The sequence below is a fragment of the Dermochelys coriacea genome, chromosome 27 (genome assembly GCF_009764565.3).
Source record: "Dermochelys coriacea isolate rDerCor1 chromosome 27, rDerCor1.pri.v4, whole genome shotgun sequence".
Classification (NCBI taxonomy): domain Eukaryota; kingdom Metazoa; phylum Chordata; order Testudines; family Dermochelyidae; genus Dermochelys; species Dermochelys coriacea.
In genome coordinates, this window is record NC_050094.1 from 12985053 (window position 1) to 13005458 (window position 20406).

Here is a 20406-nt window from a genome sequence, read left to right on the forward strand (position 1 = left end):
TGTGGGCTCAGCTCTGGTCACTATAGTTTCAAGCTTAACAGAGTGAAAATCACCTCTGCTACTTGCTTTAGATTTAGAATCTGTAAGAACACATAAAGAGCAAGGGGGTGACCACACATACAGTCACAAGTACAAGGTATCTGTTTTACAAGTTTTATTAAAATTACAATTAAAGTTATGATTACCCAAGCATATAGAAATTCTATACAAACCTATGCACAAGTTGCAAATATAGTTATACTCACATCCTTAACAATAGTGTTAGGGTCTGATGGGTCTCTCATGAATTGATCATCAGTAAAGGGATGGTTCCTGCTGGAGTGTCACATAGGGAGCTCAATTTTCCCACTCTGGGCACCCCCTTTTATAATGTAATTCTGACTATATCTCATTAACATTTATGCACATCGTGTACCCTGCAAGGGCATGTGTTAGAAAATGGGTATCTTACTCTTACTGTTAATTTTTTGTAATATGACGCATTGGTACATCTTTTCATGTAATCTTAGGGCATTGGATTATTCTTTGGTCACTTACTTATCTCAGCATTTCTTAGCTCCGAGGCCTAAAATAGCTAAGCTAAACTCTTGTAGACCTCAGCCTACAGGCCTTGCATTTCAACCCTACTCACTTTCACTTAGATACCTAATACATGATTATCCTTCTAACTATTGATCAGTTTTATACTTCTATAATCCTTCAATTTAACTCTATTTAGCATACAATGATTATATATAACATAACATGTTAGTTAATTATAACATCACACAATAAATGAACAATAAACTAAAATCATTGGCTACATGACTCAGAAACTTAGCAAATTTCCGTTGGAACTCCACAGTTGAGTTAAGGGTTTGGGGGGTAGTTTTGGTGATTATCTGCAAAGATGAGGAGAGGACAGAGTAGTTAAATAGACATGGGAAGTATTGGACAGGAGACTGGGAAGGAGAAATGGATGAGATTGTTCTTAAGTCAAATATCTTTTTATTAACACCCCTAACCTAGGTAATAAATCCCATTTATAGGATCTGGATTCTTTTATTTTTCCATGAATGAGCTAGTACGGTTGTTCTTTTATATAGACAACCAATGGCACTGTGAATAAAACAGGGTCCCTTTTATTGAAGACAGTGTAAAATCAAACAAGTCTATTTGCTTTCCAACAGGAGACAATAAGCTAAGGTTCTAAGCATTGGAACAATAGATTAGATGCAGCTCACCGGATTCCCTACTGGTTGGCAGTGTTACCTTCAGTAGGGGAAAGTTACCAGCACCCCCTGCAATAAGTGAAAGAGACCAGGGTATGTCAAAAAGGTTCCTCTCCTTCCCTGCTTGAGACCCAATTAAACTGGTTGTTAGCTAGAAAATTCCAACAGGGAATTCACCTGTGCAGAGTCCACGGTGTCTGACCATGAGCTTGTTGTTTCAAAGCTAATTACCCAGCAAAAATTGTTGGTCCAAGATTATGTGCCATCCATTGCTATGGGTGCCAGAAGACCCAGAGAGGGAGAAGAGGGCTCATAGATCTTTCCTCTCTAAGTCTCCAGCTCCATAAGCACCAAGTGGGGCAGGCCAGTGATGACAGATGGGTGCCTTCACATACACACATCCCCCTCCTTCCACAGCTGATCCCTAAAAGGTCAGAGGAAAATGCCAGAGAGGCTAACTTGTGTAGACAAGAAAGGACACAACCACTATCCGTCTGGGAGCATATCATCTGCAGGAGTGCGGCCGTCAAAACAAGTCACGTCATGTTTGTGTCTGGAGCAAGCCATGTGATACAGGAGGCTAATTTCCCATGAATGGGAGCTGTTGTTCCACATAAAGTCATGAGTTTGACCCTTTGTGGGACTGAGAAAGGTCACCTGCAAACTTCAATAGCGATGACAATGGATTTGTCCATCAGCAACAATACCTTCTTCTGCTATTAGCTCTAGTATAATCCCCTGTGTTAGCTTAAGATGCTTGCCCATTACTGGCAGCCAAAGGTCTTTCCAGCCCTGCACTGGGTGCAGACTGGTCACTGCAGGGGTCAGGAAGGACGTTTTTCTTCTATGTGTAGACATCTCCAAATTATGAAATCCCAAGAAGGGAACACAGACATACACTGTGTTCTTTAGCCTGGCTGCTGGCCTTGTGCATCCTTTGGTAACAAATCTGACAAATTGTTTATGCTTTGGTACACAGAACAATATGGTCTAGTGGGTACAGCATGGAACTGTGCACCAGGACTCCTGTGTTCTTTTACTGTCTGTGCAATTGATGGACCTCTTGGACAAGTCTCAGCTTTAGTTTACGAGTGTTATAAGCACATATCATGAGAATTAATGTTTGCAAAAGGCCCTGAGATGAAAGTTTCCTGTAATGTAAAGACAACAGTTTATTAGCTACTTATCTCTTCCTCTTAGGGGCCTCTGAACTATGCCCCTGCTTTGTTTTATTGCTGCTCTGTAGCAAAAAATAAATAAAAAATAAAAAATCAATGCTTATCAAACAGAAACAAGATAAAATATGGATTGCTCAGCCAAAGAGCTACCAAAGGGGCATGTTATAACTATGTTTGGGTATATGAAAGGTGTAGGCCATAAGGAGAGAGGGGAATTGTTTAGAGTGGTATGGTGGGGGAGGGGGGGAAGGGGTTGCAGCCAAGAACAATGAAGTGAAACTGGGCCAAAAAACAAAACAAAAAAAAACAACACACTTATTGATGGAAAGTTAAAGGAAAATTAACTTATTAACAAATGGACCTGTGAGTGTCTTTGGTTATGGTGCTCTTCTGCAGATTCTTCTGCAAAATTCCCTCTCTGGAGCTCTGACTGAGCGGGGAGGGTTCTCAGATGGTGAGTGTCTAAATAAAGGAAGCAGTCACGCAACTGAGCCTGGAAGAACAGTTCTTTCGCAAGGTGCAATCTCTCCCACCACTTGCTGACTTCTCTGCAGCCCTTGATGGGGGTAGCAGAGTTGCAGCCCAATCTGTTTCAATTAGGCCCATTGAGTGAGATTTTTAAAAGATATTTAAGCATCTAAAATTTGGTGCCTAGTGGGACTTTCAAAAGCATGTCAGTGCCTAATTCCCATTGATTACAATGTGAATTAGGCATGTAGGAGCTTTGAATGTCCCATTAGGTGCCTATCTGCATCTTTAGGACCTACATACCTTTAAAAATCGGGCCCATTTTCCTTCTCCATCTTTCGTATACCGATCAGATGCAATCAGTCATGAGATGCAGTGGATTGGGCACATGTGGCTGAAACCAAAATGAATCCTCTATTTACACAAATTGCAAAGGGGGAAAACAAATGGCTTCCCGGGCCTATAGTTAACAGTTCTGAACAGATGCCAGAGCTAAAGCTATGCAGGGTACAGATTTCAGAGTAGCAGCCGTGTTAGTCTGTATTCGCAAAAAGAAAAGGAGTACTTGGGGCACCTTAGAGACTAACAAATTTATTTGAGCATAAGCTTTCGTGAGCTACAGCTCACTTCATTGGAAGCGCTGGTGATAGCTGGCACGCTCACTTTCTGAGAGGGGGACATGAATGACTGTAACCTTACAGCAGCCTCCCTGGGGTCCAGCAGTGCCTGTGGGCACCAGTCTGAGAGGAGAATGGCTCAGAGGCAAAGTCAAAGTCATTGAAGAAAGAAGCCAGGAATATATATATATATACATACACACACACACACACACACACACACACACTGTCTGTCTGTCTGGGGGTAGTTCAGATGCCACTGCACTGAGCATGGTATAAACGTTTAGAGGCAAAGAGAGGGAGAATAGAGTAACAGAGACTGGCTCCCCTCTGTGGTCCAACGCTCGCTTACATCCAGCTTCAGAAGACACACCTCAATCCCATTAAAAATGAGGATCCCAGTTCCCCCTTCCTGTAGCCCGGTAGTTCTGCTGTGAACAACATCACTGCAGTGATAGGTTTCAGAGTAGCAGTCGTGTTAGTCTGTATTCGCAAAAAGAAAAGGAGGACTTGTGGCACCTTAGAGACTAACAAATTTATTTGAGTATAAGCTTTCGTGAGCTACAGCTCACTTCATCGGATGCATTCCTGCAGTGATAGTTGCTAGGGCACTACTAAAAATAAATAAATAAACAAACAAACAAGCATGCCACTGTGTGGTGCTAACACATGGGAGATTCCCCTAAACTATGGTCTCCCCTCTCCTCCAGGGTATAGAATTTATTCGCTCCAGTTGTTGTAGGCCAACTACAGTTAGAACAAATTAAACAAATGCTGCTGATCTGGCTGGCTCACCCTCCCACCCCCTGCTTCGGCAAGAGCTGCCTATCTAATTTCAAACCTCTAAGTGACCTGAATTATTCTGATCCTGAGCATGGTCTCCTGTCTGCAGAAACTGAACGGCTGTGTGTTCATTAATTCAAAGCTAAGGTAGGGTTACCACAGAACTAAGTGACAACCTGGGATTAGGGGATTTTATTTCTAAAAACTCCATCCTCTTAACAGAAAGCAGAATGCAAACAATGATCCAGAAAAGTAGGGTAGCTAGGGTTTTTGGGCCAGGGAGCAGGGCTCTACCAGCATGAAGGATAAGGGTATTTGCATTTCCTAAATATCATGAGGACTACCCCATAGGAAACTAACCAGCTTTTCCTGCCTATGACGTTAAAGTTATGTTATTATCAGTTTTGTGGGAGGCATTGGAAACAAACAGAGGCAATGTTTTCTAAGGGAGGATTTGACATCGCCACCATCGCTGTCTGCCCTTTGCTCAGTCTGGCTATAGAGACAAAGGAAGTCTCTCTCTGCTCACAGGGAAGCCTTGTTCTGCATGTACAACCTCAGCACCTACACAGAGAGTCAAAAGCCAGAAGGTACCATCATGATCAACTAATCTGACCTCCTGCATTACACAAGATGGACATGTAGATGCAAACAGAAGCAATGCAGATAGTAGCACCCCTAATACCAATATACACTGGGATGCAAACAGAGAACCAATGTATACATTTCATACAGACACCCACAAAAAGCTAATGGACGTGCTTTTACATGAACAAACATGTATCCACAACACCAACATATACACGCACAAGAAACCAGTACATATGCACACACTTCAGGAGACACAGACATACATATAGTACCTATGCATATTCACTCAGAGACTCTCTCACACAGAAAGTGACTACACACTCACACTTGGATACATGGACTTGCCTATTCTGCTTTCTTTGGGCCACTTCCTCTTTTATTTCCTTCCTGCTGCTGTACTTGCCCAGCTGTTCAACACTTTTAAAAAAATAGTATTTAAACACCACTCTCTTTTACCCTGGCTCTCAAGGACAAGTAGCAAAATGTCTTCATTTGCCAGATAATCAAAAGAATATTGTATAGAACATGTGGCTGCTCTAACAATACCACCGTAGCACTTCCTTAGATCCCTTCAGGGATGGGTTCTAGCTGCTATTTTTAAATTAAATAAATGGAAGGAAGGTTTATTAAAACATGGACAGATCTTCTGAATTTGGGCCTCCATCTTCCAGAGGTCTGGCAGGGACTGAGAATGCTACTGTCCATATATGGTAAGTCTACACTGCAAAAAATCCACAGAAGCAAGTTACCAAACCTGGGACAACTGACTTGGGTTTGCTCTTTGAGATTAAAAATTGCAGCATAGCCATTCCCACGCTCAGGCTGCAGCTGGGCTCTGAGACCAATCCCACTCACGGGCTTTCAGAACCCAGGCTCCAGCACACTGCAAGTCTACACTGCTCTTCTTAGCCTTGTAGCAGAAGCCCTAGGAGCCCAAGTCAGTTACCCTGGTGTAGCAGAGTACTGAGACCTGACAGGTGGGTTCACCCTCTAATCAGGGTAGCCTCAATTAGTTCCCCCAGTGAGGGCTGATTGAATAATTAGGTAATCCGACAGAGAGTATGGGGAGGTAATGAACTAGTTAGGCCTCAGCTGGCTAACCTGATAAAAACCAGGAAGGCAGTGTTATAGGGGAGGACAGGGCTAGCTAAGTCTAGAATAAAGAGCATCCCTAGGGAGATCTCTTTTTTTTTTTTTTTGCCAGGGCTCTAGTAAAGGGGGTGAAAGATGCATGGATGTAAAACTGTGATGTTGCACTATACTGGTGGTGGTAGTAGAAGGGTTTAGAATAAAATATAAACTGAACTCTAAAAGAAAGTGGGTCTGAACGGTCTCTGGGGCGTTAGAGAATGGGGACAGAGTATTGCCCCATCAAACCGGGGCTCTGAGACTATGGGTTGTTTTGATTTTTGTTGTGTAGACATACCTATGCTCCACTTTTCTGCACTGTACAGTTCTTCAGACCCAAAATACACCAGGTCAATTGTGCATGAAGGGCTAGATTCAAATTTCATTGAAGCAGATCAAAAGACTCCCATTGACTTTGGTTCTGGACATAATGAGTGGAGGGGAAGCTCCTTCCTCAAATCCCAGGGCGGACTATCTGCTTGCACTGTGCAGCATACGCTGTGGAATAACCCCTGGCCATGTATAAATGCTACTAAGCTCTCTAAACAGTAACAGGTTCTTCCCAGCTTCCTCTATATCCTTACTGTTTATCCCACACACCCAAAACAAGATCCCTTACAGCAGCATTAATTCACAGGATCACTTTTGAATGGGAAAGTTCCTGGAATCTTGTATTCAGTTAGGGCACTTCAGTGCCAAACAGAATGTTGACCAAAAAAACTGGAAGGAGTTCAGAGAAGAGCTCCAGAAATGATCAGGAAAGTTGAGTGAGGAAAGATTTAAAAAGTTAGGAAGTTATGACTTGTCTAAACAACAGCTAAATGTTGGGGAAACGTGGTAAATGTCTGCAGCTGCTGCAAGGGTGTAAACACTCTAGAGGGAAAGGTATTCTTTACAGTGATCCACAGAGCTCTTTTTCAGCCCTCCCAAGGAAGATAGAAGTGCAAACAAATATAATGTTATATATTTTATATGTGGTACTTAAAATGATGTCAATATACAAGTAAATGGAGTTTCCCTTGACTTCGTGGCAAGTTGCCCATGGGTCCTGATGGTGTCGCAAAAGGTGCAGTGGTGTATAAAAAAATTTGGCAAAAGCAAGGACTGTCGTTCAGCCTCCCTGAAATTCTGTGAGTGTGTTAATCACCGTGATCTCTACGGGGCCTTTCAGTAGACTTGTTCATCTTTTTTCCTTCTTTTGTCAACAATGCCTCCAAAGCAGCAGGTGTGGCACTTCAAAAAGAAGCCAATTAGCTGTGAATTCTAAGGTCACAAAGTCAGCTGTGGCTTACACACCACCAGGTAATTGAAAAGGTTTCCACTTATCTCCATCACCAGGTCACCAGAGCACTGAAAAATTAGTGACTCATTTGTTATTGCAAACATGGGCAGTAAACAACTTCAAGGGATGCTTAGAGATTCCTGCCCCAGCTTTCTATATAGGGGCAGTACCAAGTACATTCCAGGTGGGCAGCAGGATTTTGTCTTCCCAGAGGCTCTAACCAGAGTGGATTCCATGAGGACAAAGAAATCCAGTCCAACTTCCTCTACTATTTATGTCAAATAGATAAATTGACTGAGAAAATTCCCCTTCAGAGTCTGACATGATTGCATGGCTTGCTCACTGGGATTTTTCACCAGCCACATGCAAATCCTGTACTGGATTTTAATGCCTCTTAGGAAGTGGATGGGGTTAGATAGTGGCCCTGGGAAGAGACGCTCAAAGGAATGTAGGAGTTGCCATAGTAGATCAGATCATACTTCCAAATATCCTTCCATCCTGAGGCAGATTTTCATTGTTTCCTTTAAAACAGAAATAGCACCAAAAGCAAATTTAACAAATCTTGCCTTTTCTTGATCACCATGTCTTGCTCTCAAGGGTTGGTACTGGAATGACCTCTGGTCATCAAAACTGTGACACTGATGTTAAAACATTAAAACCTTTTGCTTTTGTCCTGATAGGGATAAAGTGCTGAGACCAGGATTGGATGTAAGATGCACAGATTCATAGAGTTTAAGGCCAGAAGGTACCATTAGATCACTTAGTCTGACAACCTGTGTAACACGGGCTACAGAATTTCACCCAGTATTGAGCCCAATAACTTATGTTTGGCTAAACATCTTCCAGAAAGGCATGGGGTCTTGATTTGAAGACTTTCAAGAGATGGAGAATCCACCATTTCCCTTGAGAGTTTGTTCCAAATTTGTCTTATTTCTAATTTTTATGTAAAAAGAAAAGGAGTACTTGTGGCACCTTAGAGACTAACAAATTTATTAGAGCATAAGCTTTTGTGAGCTACAGCTCACTTCATCGGATGCATTTAAGTGAGCTGTAGCTCACGAAAGCTTATGCTCTAATAAATTTGTTAGTCTCTAAGGTGCCACAAGTACTCCTTTTCTTTTTGCGAATACAGACTAACACGGCTGCTACTCTGAAACCTAATTTTTATGTGTTTGGCTTCTGCTTCCAGCCATGGGTTCTTATTATTTCTTTCTCTGCTAAATAAAGGTCAAGCCACTTAGACAGCTACGGAGGGCACTGACTTTTTAGGGATAGCTCCAGCCCAAAACTTTCCTCCCCATCCATGACAGATTTTAGGGGGGGTGGGAAAATCTTCTCCTTTAGGGATGATCCCAGCATTATGTCTACACTGCACCAAAAGCATTGAAATGTCTTGCTCTAATCCTGGCCTAGCCAGGGAGGTGAAATAATTGCCATGAGAACAACATTTCCTGCCGTTCAGATGAGGGACACAAACTCCAAAGTAAAAGTCAACTTTATTCTCATATAAAGTAAGAACATGAACAGTCTATTTAAGCACATCATTTGGTCAGATGTTATCAAGACATAATCCCACACAGTGAGTGTGCCCTGACCACCATGTTTTAAACCTGGCAACCCAGAAGATCACAATTCTACTGGGCTTTTGTTACAGAGCATAGATGTCAAGGGTACAGGGGGTTGATGGCGGGGGTGGAAATATGCAGTTCATTAATTCACGTTTGGTTTTAATGTGGACATCTGGACAACCCAGGTCATTGAATTAGCTGCTTTCAGCCTTCCATTTTCCAGCACATCAGATAGATTTGTAAAGGGAAAACTTGTTAAACGATCTTCATTGTCAATGCACAAAAGTGGCATCAGACAGAGTCAAAAGGTGTTTGTGCATGATGCAGGAACCCTGCAGATGTTTGGAAAGTAGGCACTTCTGAATATATCTGAGCAGCTCTTAGGGCATTTGTGCAAGGGACATCAGATTTTCTCATGAGCACCAAGTGAACTTTCGCTGCTTCCCACCTCTAAATCTCTTCCAGATCATTTGGAGATTTCACCAACTTCCCCTCCCCCACTACTCAAATGTTGTTTTTGATGATTCTGGATAATTTGGTCTCATGCTTGTCAGGGAGGGGCCTGAACCTAGACCTAACATCTAAGCACCCCCAAAATGTTGTGAGAGGTCAGTTCATCATTAGGATTTGAATCCAGGTTTTTCTGCAGTAGGATCATCTCTAATAGTAATATAATATAATGATTGGTTGCTGTCAGAACTACACAAGCAAGGAGAGAGACTTGGGGCCTGATCCAAAACCCACTCAAATCAAAGGAAAGATTGAGTTCAAAGAGCTTTGGTTCATGACCTTGACAGATTCAGGCAATTTACCTTTAGTCCGTTTAGACTGGATGCAACAAAACAAAACAGCTTTGCAGCCTTTTCCTCCTGGGCCAGAGGTAGATCCAGCTGTTAAATTTTAAGATTCTGGTTCTGGTTGGCTTTTCTTTCTTTAAACAGCAGCTGAATCTTGATTCAGACTTTGCAGCTGTCCTCCATCAAAGGTCATTCCAAAACCTCTGATCCAAACACCCCTAAACCTTGGAGATAGTTCAATCAAGTTCCAAAATTTAGTGGTTCAGGCCCCTCTCTAATTATTGGATATTCAAATATTGTTTCTGAACATGGGGCTGGGGGGATTCTATGCCCCAATATTGGAAACATAGAGAAGAGATGTTGGGGTTTTTGGTGAGGGTGAGGGATGAGGCCACTTGCCAACAGAGGAGAGAGAGAGACAGAAAGAGAAGAAAGAATCTTAGCTGTGGCGTCACTCTAACTCACCACATCCTTTTTTCTCCCAAAATGTCACAGTGATAGGTCAACAAACTTGTGAGTCCTAAAGTAAACATGATGACCAAAGTCCTCTCTTCTGGAGGCAGTTAGATACAAGATGGTGAGGAATCTCCCCACTTCAAGGCAATGCCTTCTGGCCATGACCAGTATCCACTGGGAAAGTAGGAGACCAAAAGGGTCCTACATATTGAGCCAACTGAGTGGTTTGGGCCGAAGCAGGCAGACTTGTAAATGTTTAAGCTACAGAGAGCCCTACCCCCAAATAAATTATAAATCAGTTCATGTGGTTGGGGCAGGAGAGTAAGATTTGAGGCTCAGCCATTGAATGATAGTCACACCTCTGGTTTGGGACCCTTACTGCAAATGAGAAGATCCTCTCGTGCCAGAAAGTGTTTCCCGTCCTTTGCATGTGCCAGTGCTGGAGAGACACACCAGAGCACGACTTTCCCAATTCACAGAATCCTCCATCCAGTAGCTGCTATGTGTATATATTATATCCTACCTATGACTGAGGCACCGTGGGGACGCTCCAGGTCTGTGGACAATCTCATGGGGATGGGCTCTCTCAGCAGAATCCCAGCATGTGCTGTTGTGGCTGGAAAACCTCTGAGGATGGCTCGCATTTTGACATTTCTAGTCCCGGCGAGCAGAAGTGAAGTAAACATTTCAGAACCTCAAAAAGCTCATTTCAGATTTGTTTCTAAAAGAGGGGGATATTTTAGGGGTACGGATTTTATTTTATCCTAACACACTCATCCATCTCTAATGATAAAATCCCTTTCTGCCCTCATATCTCTGTTAGGGACCAAATTTATGAGGTGCAGAGCATTTTCAGCTCTCCCTGACCTTTACTGGCCCTTTGATGGAAGAAGGGGCAGGTATTTTGGGTAGAACTTTAACTCAAGATCCTATGAGGGGTTAGCTCATATCACCCTCCAGCAGTTGGGATTTTCTTTAATCTCTTTAATTTGATGTGATAGCCAGTATTCCCAATATTCGTCAAAAGCCAGGAGGACTATATAGTAAGGGTACAACACTGTCCTCTGAGACTCTGCAGTGTCTTCTTGGGGCATTGCCAGGTTGCTGGAAACATTCCCTTCCTGAGAGTGAAGGAAGTAGACAGAGAGTGTCTGAACCACTGATATTTTTTAACACCTTAATGGAGTCCTGTAAAGTACATAAAATTCTTTTAAAATTAAGTTTAACGTCTGAAAGGGAAATCATTTGTGTAATTACTGTGTGCTTGAGGAGACACACTGGGTTTCTTTTTTTTTCCCTCTGTTATTCAACACAATAAACAGATGCCCAAATCCCTCGTGGCTTCACTGAGCCCTCACTAATTGCTCTAGATCACAGCCCTGTTGGCTCTTGTTCTGCAGAATTGTGGATAGAGGCCAAGCCTTCCCTGCTCCTGTTTTGTTCTGAACACGCGGGGCTGGGTCTCCTGAAACCATCTACTTATCTTCCAAAGGGCAAAACTGTTGTTGTTGTTGTTAACTAACAGCCTTTTTTGGCCATTGTGTGTCTATGGAGCTAATTGAATACCCATGAAACTCAGCAGGGGTCTTTCCACGAACTCTCCCAGGGGTCCTACGTTTGCTGGGGTTGGGGCAGGAGGGAGCGGTTTTTCAGTCACACCACGGTGCTGATGGTGGAGGACTCTTCTGACTTCCTCTGCTTGCTGGGCAAGGACTTCAGGTACTCAAGGTGCCGACGGGCGTCTTCTTGGTTCTGCCGGACATAGTAGACCAGGTAGGAGATCACCATGGCGAACCAGCCGAACATGGTGACCAGCATGGCTATGTCCGTGGTCTTTTTGTAAACACTGCAGAAGTCCATGTCTGTGACCACTTGCAGGAAGGGCTTGCCAATGTGCTCCTCCTTAGTAGAGGAGTCGCAGACGATGCTCCCAGAGGACCCAGCAACCAGGTCCACTGTCCTGATCAGCTCCTGGAGCCTGCAGTCGCACAGCCAAGGGTTGCTGGAGAAATTGACCTTGGCCTTCAGATTGCTAAAGACATCCTTATTGACCGACACCAGCTTGTTTGAAGACAAATCCAGGGAATGCAAGTGCTCCGACAAGCCCCGGAAAGCCCCACTTTCTATCCTGACAATGGCATTGTGAGACAGATCGAGCTCCAGCAGGACCGGCAGGTTCTGAAAGGCGTCAACGGGGAGGAAGGCAATCTGATTGAAATCCAGGTAGAGCTTATTAGTGTCGTTGGGTATGTCCTTAGGGACCTCTGTGAGCTGAGCTTTGCTGCACCGGAAGGTTTTATAACCGTCCTCTTCTGCATCGTAGCAGCCCTTAGGAAAGGTAGTGGCCGGATGGAAACAAAAGGTCATCAGGACAAAGCTCTGGAGCAGCAGCCACATGGTAACCGAGTGGTGGAGGTACCAGTCTACTAGAGGCATGGTGGGGTGTCTGCATAATCACGTGGCCACTTGCTTATCAGCTGTCTCTCTCTCTCAAGCGGGCCACTGGATTCATCATATCTGAGAAAGAGATAGCAAGGGGAAAATATAAAACATGCTAGACAGGGAGAAATAGTGTGGCTTTTATGTGATCCCAGTCCTTTATTCTCTCTATCTGGTGTCTCATAATAGCACTCACCACTATAGTAACTAAGCACCCCTTCCTGTTACACAACAGATGAATTATGACTTCCGACTTGGAGATCTGTCCTTGACACATCAGAAGCGTCCAGGCCCAGAACTCACGTCACTGGAAAAGTAGCATGTGCATGTATTGTATGGCAATGGCTCTCAGACCTTGATCTGTGGTCAGCATTTCCAAGCACTTTACCTGAATAACAGCCACACCCAGCAACTTCTGTCTGGAGATCTCAGAGAGCATCACAAAAGGAAGCCAGGTATCCCCATCCCCATCTCACAAAAGCACAGAGAAGTGACGCGACTTGCCCAAGATCATATTTATTATTATTTATGTGTATTACCGTGGTGCTGAGCAGCCCCAGTCAGGGGCCCAGACCCCGTTGTGCTAGGCATTGTACAAACATAAAACAGAAAGATAGTCCTGGTCCTCAAAAGACAGAGCTGGCTCTAGAAGCCAAGGTCTTCTGGCCCTCCTTGTCCCGTGCCCTATCCACTGAACCAGGTCAGAACTGGGACATCCCAGCAGGTTGCTGTGGAAATGACGGTGATGCCTGGGAGCAGAGAGAAGCAGGTTAGGAGAATCAGGGCTGTTCACCTCCCTGAAAGGCCAGTGCTCCTGAGCTGTACTCCTTCCTGGCCCTAGAAAGATCACCAGTTTTGGCCAAAAAATGGCTATTGCATTTCTCATTTCCATAATACAGATAAAGACTCAACACCGTTGCCCCAGGCAGTGTCTGCTGCCCCGGCACACCCTCTTCTGAGTCTAGTGAACCTATATGCATAGTGCTTTCCACTGTACTGTATGGTTTAGCCCAGTGGGCCAGCTTACCTGTATTATATTCATTGCTGTGTTATTCTGCTTTATTATATTTAGTAGTAATGCAAGGAACCTACAGGCTTTTTATCCCGTAAGATTTGGCTTTAGTAGATAGTGTAAGGCTTGGGGCCTATAACCTTTGGTACAGATAAACTTAAATAACTCATAAGTTATAGGGAACTGAAAGTGGTGTGCCAGAGAGGGAATTATGTCCAGAATATTGACATCAGCCATACATAGAACATCACTGACACCAGCATCCGGAAGGTTCCGGACAGAACCTCCAACCGCAAAGGTGCCATGACAGCCAGTTGACGTGTATGCTAACAGGGTAACATCATACATATACTAACCCAGGGAACTCAAACTCAGATCATCATGAGGGCCACATGAGGACTAGTACATTGGCCTGCCCCCAGCCCTGCCCCCACTCCACCCCTTCCATGAGGCCCTGCCCCTGCCCTGCCTCTTCCCACCCGTTCCCTGCCCCCATTCCAACCCTTTCCCCAAAGTCACCACCCCAACTCCGCCCTCTCCCTCCCCCTATTCCAACCCCTTCCCCAAATCCCCACCCCTGCCCCACCTTTTCTCTGCCTCCTCCCCTGAGCACCCGGCTCCCTGCTCCTCCCTGCCCCCTCCTGGAAAGCGCTAAGCGCCGCCAAACAGCTGTTTGGCAGTGGGAAGCGCCTCAAGATAGGCAGAGGAGCAGGGACGCAGTGCGCTGGGGGGGAAAGGGGATGGCGAGGGAGGGGAGCTTGGTGGCTGCAAGAAATAACTCGGGGGGGCACGGGGAGCTTGGTGGGCCGCAGCAATAACTCCGCGGGCTGCGTGTTTGAGACCCCTGTACTAACTTATAAAAAACAGACACCTTAAGGGGAGGAAATACAAATAAGGACCTCTATTGAATATGCATTGGATGTGGCAGTGTCAGCATAACCTACTATAAAAGTAACATCCCAGGGGCAGCAGATAGGCTGGAGAGATGTAGACCTTGGGAGGGGCCAGAATGATGGCCACCGGGGAAGATGAGGACGATGAAGGTGATGAGAAAGATAATGGTTAACATTCCAGGGTGTAAGTATGGCCATCCACATGTACTTTCTGTATTATCTCTATCTGCTTTGTTGAGTTTGTGTGCGTGTATAACTTTGCTAAATTATTAATAAGTCATATATTTATATATAAAGAGAGTTCCTATAGTGTGAGTGTTGCACCTGTGCACATCGGGGTTCCCAAACTAGATGATAATTTTACAATAATCTTACTGGGCCTGATCTTGGGACAAGAACCTGTTAATCCTCAAATTACAATTATATATACCAAACTTTGGGTCAGGCTACAATGGTGACTGAATGCATATGCACAAGGGGCTGATGATGCTTCCCATTGAAATCAATGGCAAAACTTCACCAAGGTAGGATTAACCCCCTGCTGAGTACATTTGCCCAGCTCAGGGAATGCACATCTCCTCTTTGCAAGCTGCCTGTGCTACAAAGAATTTACAGGATTAAGCCTGAGCCAAAGACAGGGGTAAAATCCTGACCACACTGAAATCAATGTGATTTTTGCCATTGGCTTCAGTGGGGCGAGGATTTCACCCTGGGACTCCAGGTGGGGAATAAGCAGCTGCAGCAGTGGCAAAATCCTGAGTTCAGGCAATCATCCTCTTAATAGAGACAACAAGGGGACCAGAATGCAGAAATACTTGAGACAGAAGCAAAATTGGCCCCCAGACTTGTCCAGGATTTGTCTCTTGCTCTTTAATTATGTGGTCTCTTACAGATTGATTTGGGGGTACAAAGATTCATCTACAGGGCTGCTATCAAACCTGCTTTCCAAGGTTTTTAATGCCAACAAACTCAAACAAACAATTTCCATTCATCTCTCAAGGAATATGCAAGCATAAGCAAATATTTTGGTGGGTGCTTTTGCTTTTGATTCTGGTCCTAGCAAAAGTTAGCTTCCAGATTGCCATTGACCCCAACACAGCTGGTTCACACACTGGGAAGGCTGGCTTTCGGCCAATACATCTCGCTGTGTCACCAAGTTTGGGTGGCCCCACGAAGGGCTGTAATCACGTTCTCCATCGAGCTCTTTATTCCAGAAGGGAAGAACGTCAGCAAGGGAGGAACAAAAACATAAAAAGGAAACTTGCTTGAGCAGAGCTTGCAATATGTTCCCAGGGTGGATACAGCAGATAAGGGTCGCTCTGTGAAATCTGCGGGTGTGTTACCAGCCTGTCAACACCAGCCTCTATGCTGCACAGAAAGAGCCCTCATATTTTTAGCCTGACAGCAACTTGCCTGATTCGTCCCATGATTAAAGGAACATACACGAAAGGGTGCCCATATAGTCACTGAATTGGGTGGGTCCCCCAGGAACTGTTCAAATGGGGCAGGGGGTGTGGCATGCTTTGGAAAGTTGATGTGGGCTGCCTGGTGAGTTGATCTCCTCCAGATACAGGCCCCGCAAGATCTGTGCCCTGCTGCTCCCATAGCTGGCTGCCTTTTACAGAAGTTTTGCTAAAAACTACAGCAGAATGGCAAGAGGAAACCCAGTCTGCAAAAACATGTAGACAAATGGAAACCAGACTTCCAAGCTGGAAGAAAATGCTACAGACAGGGATGTATTCAGCAAGGAGTTTGTGCGGACAGTGGCAGTGTTAAGGCTGAGAAATTACCCTCTGTGATAAGGACCCAAGGTGTGCTTCTAAGCCACTGGCTGTATTGGGCTGGGGCTGAGGAAGAGACATGTTACTAAAGAACTCTTGGAAGAATTCTGGCTGATTAACCAGCATCCATCTGGAACTTCCAGAGGAGACAGGGGCTTGTGGAGGGGTGAGGGACATATGGTATCTCTGATCCCTGAAAGGTTGCAGACCAGATGCCAGCCCTATACTCTCACGTCATTCCTTCCCACCCTTTATTCTTCATGATTAGCCCTTCCATGAACCAATGAAGTGCCCTCACTCCCCGGGCTAGTGGTAGCTGCACACTTCGCAGTAAGCTCTGCTCCCTCTCCCCATTTGCCCCTGCATTGAGGGCTAATTGCAGCGTGGCTCCCCCAAGAGATACAGAATCTATCCAAGCAGTTTATGGCTATCATGCTGTTATCAGGGTACTGGATGGCTCGGTGAACCGGCATTGGGCTAGAGAGAAGTTCACTGGTTCAAATCCAGCCCAGCTTGATAGTGACTGAGAACTGAGGAGTTACTGTACATTTAAATGTGAATCTGAAACCTGCATGTTGATTATCACCCCCCGCAGACATGCCACTTGGAAGGGTTTGGTTCTCCCAGTGCAGCTTTACAGGGGCTCCTGCTAGGAAACCTCTGTAAAATGGCAGCTCCCCTGAAGAAAGGCACCAGCACTATTTGCAGTAATGGAGGCCACGAAGCAGTGTCAGGTGTTTTTAAATATGCATATTGAAAACTCATCTCTTGACATATTAGTTCTTACTTAGCCAGTTGCTATTTAATTCTCTCTGATGATATGACTGCCACTCCCTCTTCTCTGGGACTGGCCAAACAACCTAGCAACAGCATCTGAGAGCCTTCTCTGGCCCTCATTACCATGGTGTCTCAGCACCTTACAATCTTTCATGTATTTAGTCTCATCACATCCCTGTGAGGTAGGGCAGAGCTATTATCTGCATTCTGCAGAGGGAGAATGGAGGCCAATAGAAGCTAAGTGACCTGCCCAAGGTCACACAGAAAGTCTGTGGCAGAGCAAGGACTTGCATGCAGATTTTCAACGTCCTAGGCTAACATCTGAACCACTGCACCATCCTTCCTCTCTAACTTTGGCCCTCATTCCTAGGTTTGCATGGGACAGGAGCATTCAGCATCATTTGAGTGGTCAGAGGACCATTGACAGGCTCAGAAGGGGATACATCCAGCCTTCTTTGGGAGAAGAAGGAGATGCCACCCAGTGGGGAATTTTAGCTGGGGCCAGACAAAGCACAGATATCTGCAGCCAGACAGAGCACGGAGACCAAACAAGAAATATATTCCAGTGAGTTGCAAAGCATATCGCTGCACTTCCAGCAGCAAGCCCTGCAGCAGTGAGGTGTACCTGTGAATTATTCCTGAAATCCCCAATCTGTCCAGTGTGTTCAAATGAAGCTGAAAACCCCCAGACCTTGGGGGCAGTGAAAACAGGCAGAAAGGGGTAGTGTAATAGACGTGCATCCCTTTTGCATTAACCCTGCTCTGTCTGAGAGAAAGAAAGAAAGAAAGAAAGAAAGAAAGAAAGAAAGAAAGAAAGAAAGAAAGAAAGAAAGAAAGAAAGAATTATATAATTTAAAACAAATATAACTGCAGTATCTGCTTCTTTAATATTCCACTGCCTTCCAGGAAGAAGATTGCTTTTCTACAGCCACCCAGTGATACTCAGTGGAAATCACCTTGCAGATCAGAAACGCTGCTTCAGGATAAGGGGAACAATACTCCTGTATGTATTTTATCAAGCAGTTTGCTCTTGAATTTCCTGAGATGGACCAGGGAATTGTGTGTGTGTGTGTGTCCCCACCATCTCCCGCCTTTCAAGCAAACAGATATTTGCCAGCAGACAATCCCACTAACAGGAGAGAGAAAGAAACTGTCCCACTACTACTATATGATCAGCAGCATTTATTACCCCCTTAGATGTGCACGGAACAGAAAGTCAAGGCTCCTCCAGGGACTTACCATCTAAAGTCATACTGAAAACACAACGGCAGCGCATGAGACAGGGAGACAAAAAGACTGCAAATTCTCTTGGGCAGGGCTTGTGTTTCTGTACTCAGAGGGTCTAGCATAAGTAGGGGTGCTGGAATAAATCACAGCAGCTCTGTGGGCTGGGGATTTTGCTGGGTTTTTCAACCTTTCAACGAAATTACAAGGAAAAAATTAATCTCTCATCTTCCCTGACTATTCCCCTGCCAGCTCCTCAGGAAAGACCATACCATTTTCCCCATCACCAGAAGAGGGCGTCAGATCTGCTCCGGACCTACGACAGTGGAGTCTTGAAGCTCTGGGGGAAAGAAACCCTGACAATGTATGGACGGGATTCCCCCCACCTCAATGAAAGTTAGGGCAGCAGAGCAAAAACCCTGCCTGCCTGCAGTGAGGAGAAAGCAAATCCGCCAGCAGGTTAACCTGGGCTATGTTTAAGATTGCACCTCCTCGGGTCTGGATGTGCATACAACACTCAGCTCCCCTCTCTTGGGTAATCTAAGATTTCATCTCATTTCTGATACTGAGACTCGGGGACCAGCTGATATAAACTTCACACACACAACTTCTCCCTTCCCCCGAGTCCAGCTATTTGTTTGCATCAATCAGCAGACTCCCCCCCCTTCTCTTTTTTTACCTTTCGCTTTTGATTTGAAACATGCGTCTCCCTGTCTCCCCGCCCGTCCATCCGTCCCCGTCCCCCCCATTCAAACCCTTCTGAGAAGGTCAAAACAGGCAAGCAGGTTCCTACCTAATTCTTTGGCTTTACCTTTTATACGAACACGTGAAATAAGATCTTTAGGGGGTTCTGCCAGATGACTGATCACAGGGCCGGATTCTGATCAGTGTAAATAGGAAGTTAGTGAAGTCACTCCGGATTTACACCCCTGCAATTCAGAGCAGAATCTGGCCACCACGCTTTTCCCCTGAACCAATCTAACGTTGTCTCATTCTTTCTTTCCTCTTTGGCTGGAGCATCTCTGAGGCACCCCCTAACCTCATCTCGTACCTTATTGCATTAACCGCGTAAAGTGAAATTGACTCACCTTTAGTCAGTTGCGTCTTTCTGCGTCTACTCAAAGTCCTGGAACTGGAGAGGGAAAAGAGACAGAAAGAGAAAGAAACCAGCTACGATTTCTTCAAAAGCAGGCATCACAGCAGCTCCTGTTTTTACGGTACCCCTCTCTGAACTGGAAGCGGGCTGGGGGATCCTGATCTTTGGAAATAGGTCTCTATTCCAGCGCATGGAGGGGGGAAGGGGGGATGGCCTGTAAGGTGCAGCCAGATGTGCAAAAAAAAAAAAAAGAGACGCAATAAAAAAAATAGCCCTTCCGGCTCAGCACTGTTCTATAAAGAAATTGCAGGCAAAGCTACAGATGCTAGAGGGAAGCAAGCAGGTGCCCAGATGCTGGGGGTGTGTGCGTATCTGTCTGAGACTCTGTATGTGTGTGAGAGAGAGAAAGCGGTGGATTTTTCCTCGCTGGAGAATGATATCCGTCCTCAGGCGATTGAAAACTCCGCCTGGAGCGAGCGAGCGAGCGACAGAGTCTCCATGCAACCAGGGGGAAAAGCCCATTCGTTTTGGGAGAAGCAAAGCACTCAGACAGTAGCTGCAGGATTCATTTTAGCAGAATCAACTCAACACCTCTTATCTCAGAGATCTACCCAGGTATCTGGCCCCTATATACTGGCAAATAGATTAGATGGAGATTTTAGCTACCTCTCCTCGAATGATTTGAAAGAGGGCTGGAGGCAGAGATAGCAAAGGGTTAGGTGCGTTAAACATTTCTTTTAAAAAAAAAAAGATGTTACAAGAGCAATCCAGAGTAACCCTGAAGATCAGGGTAGTTGTTGTAAGGTGCAGAGAACAGGCTTTGTGTGCTTCCTTATTTTCCCATTCAGCTATGGAGATCTGCTTTCAACCCTTTCTAAAGTGGGGAAGTCAGGAAAGACCAAGATGGATGATGGATTTAATTGGCTTCAGATCAGTGTTGATATAGCTGCTCTTAGATAAAGAAAAAAAAGTTTCCCAACCGATAATCTGTAGTTAGGTATACCATATCAGTAAGGTGCTCCTAGTGTGGATGCTCTTACTGGTAGTTTATTTCATCACCACTGAATGAAACAAGCTATATTGGGAAAAGTACAGGATTGCTGGT

At 44.9% G+C, this 20406-nt stretch overlaps 1 protein-coding gene and 1 long non-coding RNA gene across 2 annotated transcripts; both read right to left on the minus strand.

Annotated features, from left to right (window-relative positions):
* Positions 1-141: 141 nt before the first annotated feature.
* Positions 142-3356, minus strand: LOC122457619. Its single transcript, XR_006277255.1, has 2 exons — positions 3161-3356; positions 142-2362 (listed from the first exon to the last, which is right to left on the minus strand). It is a non-coding gene; the product is annotated as an uncharacterized LOC122457619 (long non-coding RNA).
* Positions 3357-8933: 5577 nt separating this feature from the next.
* On the minus strand, positions 8934-18284 carry LRRC3C (leucine rich repeat containing 3C). The gene is made up of 2 exons (XM_043503447.1): positions 18221-18284; positions 8934-12596 (listed from the first exon to the last, which is right to left on the minus strand). The coding sequence occupies exon 2, from the start codon at positions 12513-12515 to the stop codon at positions 11733-11735; it is 783 nt and encodes a 260-aa protein (XP_043359382.1). The 5' UTR covers positions 12516-12596; positions 18221-18284; the 3' UTR covers positions 8934-11732.
* Between the last annotated feature and the right edge of the window lie 2122 nt (positions 18285-20406).

Coding starts and splice junctions, on each gene's coding strand:
- LRRC3C (XM_043503447.1), bottom strand. CDS start 12,515: ATGCCTCTAGTAGACTGGTACCTCCACCACTCGGTTACCATGTGGCTG.